General features: G+C 44.8%; 1 protein-coding gene across 1 annotated transcript in view; it reads left to right on the top strand.

Annotated features, from left to right (window-relative positions):
- Nucleotides 1-2,989, top strand: part of ME3 (malic enzyme 3) — a 179,991-nt gene extending 177,002 nt beyond the window's left edge. The window contains exon 14 of the mRNA XM_019530378.1: nt 658-2,989. Within this exon, the coding sequence (XP_019385923.1) occupies nt 658-819 (162 nt within the window). The 3' untranslated portion in view covers nt 820-2,989. The remainder of the gene's footprint in view (nt 1-657) is intronic.
- Nucleotides 2,990-5,769: the final 2,780 nt, after the last annotated feature.

Consider the following 5,769-nt stretch of genomic DNA (forward strand, 5'->3'; position numbering starts at 1 on the left):
GAGTCTGCTCAGAGCTGAAAGTGGGTCAGGGCTGATTGACAGCTCCTGAGGTCATAGAAAGGGTAGTCCAGGCCCTGTATGGAATTTTCCACTCTCAGTCAAACTGAGTTCATGCATTGGCAGCACCTATACTTAAAATTTTGCTTCAACATACAACAGGTAATTAACCTGTACAACACATTGCCACAGAGGTTGTAGGGACAGATAGTATAACCGGATTCAGACAGGGATTAGACAACTCACAAAGAACAGGTCACTGAGAACTATTAAATTGAATAGTAGGAATGTGTCTTCTGACATCCCTAAACCAATGATAGTTGTTTCCAGGGAAAGTATGATGTGGGATGGATAACTCCAGACATGCCCTGTTCATATACTCTGCCTTTAAACCATCTACTACTGCCATTGTCAGAGACAAAATACTGGACTAGATGGACCAGTGGTCTGACCCAGTAAACAGTTCTTAGGTGCTTATGTGAATCCTAATAGGATCCTCCAGAGTGTCAGCAGCTGTACACATTGGTGCCATTTGCAAATTATCTCCCTTGTCCATCATTCCAGGTGGTAAAAAGTATTGGGGTTCAGCTGTACAATGTGTAAAAATAAATCTGCCGTGCTCTTTTGACCTGATCTAACGTTTTGCTTTTTTCTGTGTAGATTGTTGACTACGCCTACAAACATAATCTTGCTTCTTGGTACCCAGAACCCAAAGACAAGGAAGCCTTTGTCAGGAACCTCATCTACAGCCCAGATTATGAATCATTTGTCATTGATAACTACAGATGGCCCCAAGATGCCATGCAGATTCAAGCTGTGTAGTTTCTGGTAAACTCTGAACCATAACTGCCCATGGTTCTTTCTAGCCTAGTGTTATAAATCAATATTGAAGCTTGCAAAATCTTAACTGTAAATTGATTCAAGCACTTTCTTACTCCAGCTGCCTTTTTCCTTTGTGAGCACCTAAATAGGGAAAAGCAGAGTCAACAGAAGGTTGTCAGTACTCCAGTGGCAGGGACGTACCATGCCCATGGCCTTACTCCAATAGATCCTGCAGTGCCAATTTCCCATTCATTTAAAGCACTCCTTCATCTCAAGTGAACAGCAGTTTCCTCTCCACAGCATTTTGCTTTTGGACAAAAACAAATAGTAGATGATATATTCACTGATTTCTACTTAAAAAGAAACAAATAATTGCCTAATGCACCATAGTTTCACTCTCATTTTGAAGCACTGTTCGCCTGTCAGTTACTGACATGTAAGTCAGGAAGGAGTATCTGCAGTGAAGCCATTTGAGTCCTGCAGTGGAAGTCCGTTCCAAAAAACCCAGTTTGATGGTTTACTTTAATAACCAGTGGGCTCATCTACATGTGCATATTAATGCAAAGCAATAAACTCCAGAGCATATTGTTCTGGAGTTCATTGCTCCAGGCATGCTGTTTGTGCATGCACCCAGGATCACAGCACGTTGAGCCAGGTCAGAGAAGCCCTGGCTAGCAAGGGACCCCAAGGGGTCAGCCTACCAGTCCCGGGTTGCTCCCCATGGCTCCCTCATGCCCCAGCCAGCCAGGGCAGCATCTACACGTGCACTGCAACACAATAAAAAACTCTGCAGCAGGATAGTACTTGTATTTAAAACTATTATCCTGATGTGGAGTAAATTGGTTTACTCCAGCCTAATAGGGATTCACATGTAGATGCACGATGTTTACTGCGCAGCGAATTAGTCTTCTGCACAGTACACATCTTGTGTAGATGTGTCCACTTCATGCTAACTAGTGAGGAGCATCCCTCTGCTGTTTTGTTTTCCAACAGAATTTTACCAAAAGGGAATGTTACTGGCAAAACTTGAAGATTTTATTTTTAAGAGTGAGAACTTGACAACATAAATTTGCTGTTTATTTATAGCTTTGTTCCATTAGTCTGTAGGAGCAATGGCTATAAACTACATCCCTACGGTCAGAAAGGCAACTACTTCTGTACATGTGTTCAAATTTCAGCATGTTCTCCTTACCCAGGTATGAATATGGCCAACAAAGCTCTCAGGGAATATCAATAAGCTTTTTTGCCCACTTACCTTAAAGCACCACCCAAAGCATCATGTGCAATAAGTCGTATATGCTCCTGTTTAAATATAGGCTTTACATCTACAACTTGTGGCTCACCAAATGTGACTGCCAGTCCGAAGGGATGAACAGCTGGCTATTTCTAAATTAAGCTTTAACACATTAAAAGGCAAAATAGGCAAAACAGATCTATTTTAAAATTCTACAAATTGCAGCAAAAGTCTTTGGATTTTGTCTGGCTGCAAACTGGCTCATCACAAACCTAAGTTATTCTGGACAGTACCAAAGGTCAGGAATACTGAGGCATGGGACGTACATTAGCCAGGTAAAAGACATGAGACACATGGCATCCTCACTGGTGTCTCAGCAGCCTGAACTCCTGAACTGAACTGTCTTTGAAAACTCTCTTTTCTGATTGGTTGTGGGGGGGGGGGCAGAGGGAGAGGTGGTACCTGAACGTACCAGGTGACATGATTGCACCCCATGCAGCCCATTGGCGAATAGAAAGTTTCCTTTGAATTCAATTAATAAGCAAAGCAACAGGAGACTGAAGTGCTCCTCAAACAGCAAGTATGTCTCCAGCCTTCTGGAATGTCATTATCCTTATTCTCCCGTCCAATTATAAGGTGTTACACTGACAAGCTAATCTCAGTAGTAGTCTGCTTTGCCATGTACAGGTCCAACAGATCCCGTTCAGTGGCGTTGCACTCTATGTAAAACCTCTGTAAAACCTCTGAGCATTGTAACAAAATTCTTTTGTGAAGACTTCAGACAAGATGAATGTGCAGACCATTTTATTTCAGATCATTAACAAATATACAACAAATCTTGACTTGGCGTTATAGACGGCATTTTTGTAATGTAGCAACAGCTCTCTGTACTGTTTGTGGACTTTGTATAAGTCATTAAAGCTTAGTTGAAACATGCAAGGCTGCAGCATGTTCTTTCACTTTAAGAATCACTGACACCAAAAGTTTTCTTAACGGGTATTTTCAATTCACGGCTACTCCCTAGCAGCTGGAACCAGCTGAACGTGAAGGCTGGTGTGGTAGTTTGTGCTCTCGCAGAACCCAACTCAGCAAGGGGGGAACCACAGACTCATTGGGTGCCTATACATGTGCACCGAAACGTTCTGATTAGACTTGATTAACTGAGCAGGTAGGAGCAGACTTGATTGAGTCTACTGGATCATTCGAATTAGAACACTCCAGCGTGCTGCCATGTCTTGTGTATTCAGCATCCTGCATTTCAAAATGGTGACAGGGGCTCATTAACTAAAGCTCATCAAACAAGCTTTAGTTAAAGCACCCCTACAGCCATTTTCAAATACCGGACGCTGAATACACTAGACGCTGAAGTATTTTAATTAGAGCGTCTCCCGAACATTGGTGCTTCCTTTTTCCTCCTCTCTGCTTCCTTTCTTGGAGAAGATTCCCCTAATACAGCAGTTGTCAACCAGGGGTATGCAGAAAGGTGCTTGGGGTATGCACGGGCAGGTGGGGACAGAGCGCTGCCACCCACCACCCCGTGCCACCGCCTCCCAGGAGCAGGGCTGGCGGGGGTGAGGTGCATAGGCACTACACAGGCACAGCGAGCCGCACAAGCTCTGCCCAGCTGACTGGGGGGGGGAGCTCATACATGGAGGCCACCACTGCCATCCACCACCCCATGCACTTGCCAGCACCACCCACCACTGCTGCCACCCACTGCCCCACACTGCCACATGCAAGCTCTCCCCCCCCGACCCTGCTCCACATCTGGCTGCCACCACCTCCCTCCTCACTCCCGCTTCATGTCTGGCCATGCCACCAGAAGGGATACACTCCTTAAAAAAGGTTAAAAACCCCTGCCCTAACATATTCACAGAGCAGAGCATGAAAATGGATGCATAAAAAGGAGGTGTGTTATTTTTCTCCGTTTTAATTTTTCACCCTCTATTCTCTCTCCAAGTAAAAAAAAAAAAAAAACAATGAGCCTTCAAGAAAATCCAGCCGCTCTCTCGATGGAGAATGAAACAGACTAAGTGAAACTTGTGCCATGCTTGCTAAAAGCAGCTAGAGGCCTTATTGCTGAGGACGAGTCAAAAGGGCTTCTGCAAGTTAAAGTGACCAGTGCTTGTAAGGCCTTGTTCAGGCTTGTCTCCATCACCCTCAGGCTGCACCCAGAAGTGCTGCCATGAACCAGAACCCTACCACTCTTCCTCTCAGCACTTGCCCATCACACAAAACAGGTAATACAGCCACCTGAGAGCAGCCCAGAGCCTGTGTCAGTAAACATCTATGAGACAGGGAGCCAAAGAGGAGCTCTGGGACTGCACTCAACTGTACAACTGTACAGACAACTGTACCGGATGGTTTTCGAGCATTGGGCCACACACATCAGGTGTGAGTGTGGGAGACATGCCTCATAGTGGCCCTTCAAGGCATGGTCAAGAGTGATGTGGACCGGCCCAAAGAGACCCTTTTAAAATCTACCTTGTGTAACTGTAGTAGAACTTTGATCCTTCCTATCTGGCTTGAGGGCTTGGTCTCTCTAGGACACCATTTCTCCACTCATCTAGGGCATTGCTGGTCCTACACGTCTGATCTGGGAAATAAAAGCTGCAGTAGATAGCTGGAGCATCTCTGCAACCCCAGGCAGCTATGGGTTGTGGTTCTGCACATCCCTGGCTAGTTCACAATGACTCAGAAAGGTAAGGAGTCAAACCCTACAAAGAATCCAGGTTGGACCATATTATTCAACTAAGGTACACTTTGGCTGCATACTATCCAAAGCCAGAGGTGAATCACTGAAGATATTTAAGCTACTACCAGACTCTCCCTTAGCAGGTATGGAATTTCAGTGTCAGGATTCCTAAAATCAAAACCCAAAGTCAGACCTTTCTAAGGCAGGTCCCGCACAAGGATGCAACATCAGAGAAAAACCTGTTTTATCTGGAGTCAGACGTGCAGAGCCAGCAAATTCTACAGGTTTACATGAGCTGGACCTGTATAGTGCTTTGCAAAAAACAAAACCCCTAAAAGTAAAATAAGGTCCCACATAAGCTATAAAAGCTATATAAGTCATGTAATATTCTACTGGCCAGCCACTGAGGGACAGTACTACAAATCAATGTCCATGTGTTGCTACAAAGAAGAGTAACATCAAAGGTAAATCAAATCCATGTACTGTGGTGCTCTGATATGGCCCTTACTAGGAGAGAATACCATTTTGGGAGTAGGGTTGTGTTTTATTTCCTTTTCTGAAAGATGTGGACTTTCCAGTCTTCAGTCTAAGAATAACAGACCATGAATATCAATTTTTTACAAATGAAGCACTTGCAAATGACTTGTTCGCATCCCTGTTGACTGCAGAGAAGTAGAACGCATGTGTGTGAATACACAGAAGAAGATAATGCCCCAACACACAAAGAGGGGGTTTGAGACTAAGTCTGGACCAAATGTTCTAAATAATTGCTGCATCCTCCAGTGGAAAGAACCAGAGTCCAAAAGAGCTAGTCATGGGACTCTCAAGCAGCCACAACCCTTTTCTTCTTCCATTAAGTGGTGTCATGGAAAGACCGAAAGCCCTGAAGAAGGGGGGAAAAGGGCTCAAGCCCAGACGGTTCCTGCAGTTCCAGGAGCTGTCCATCAGCATCCAGCTGCAGGCTTCACCCTTTGCTACTCACAGCCAACAGTCTGCTCCTTCACAGCCCCACAGCTAGATT

Source organism: Crocodylus porosus, unplaced genomic scaffold (assembly GCF_001723895.1).
Source record: "Crocodylus porosus isolate Cpor-Errol unplaced genomic scaffold, CroPor_comp1, whole genome shotgun sequence".
Lineage (NCBI taxonomy): Eukaryota > Metazoa > Chordata > Crocodylia > Crocodylidae > Crocodylus > Crocodylus porosus.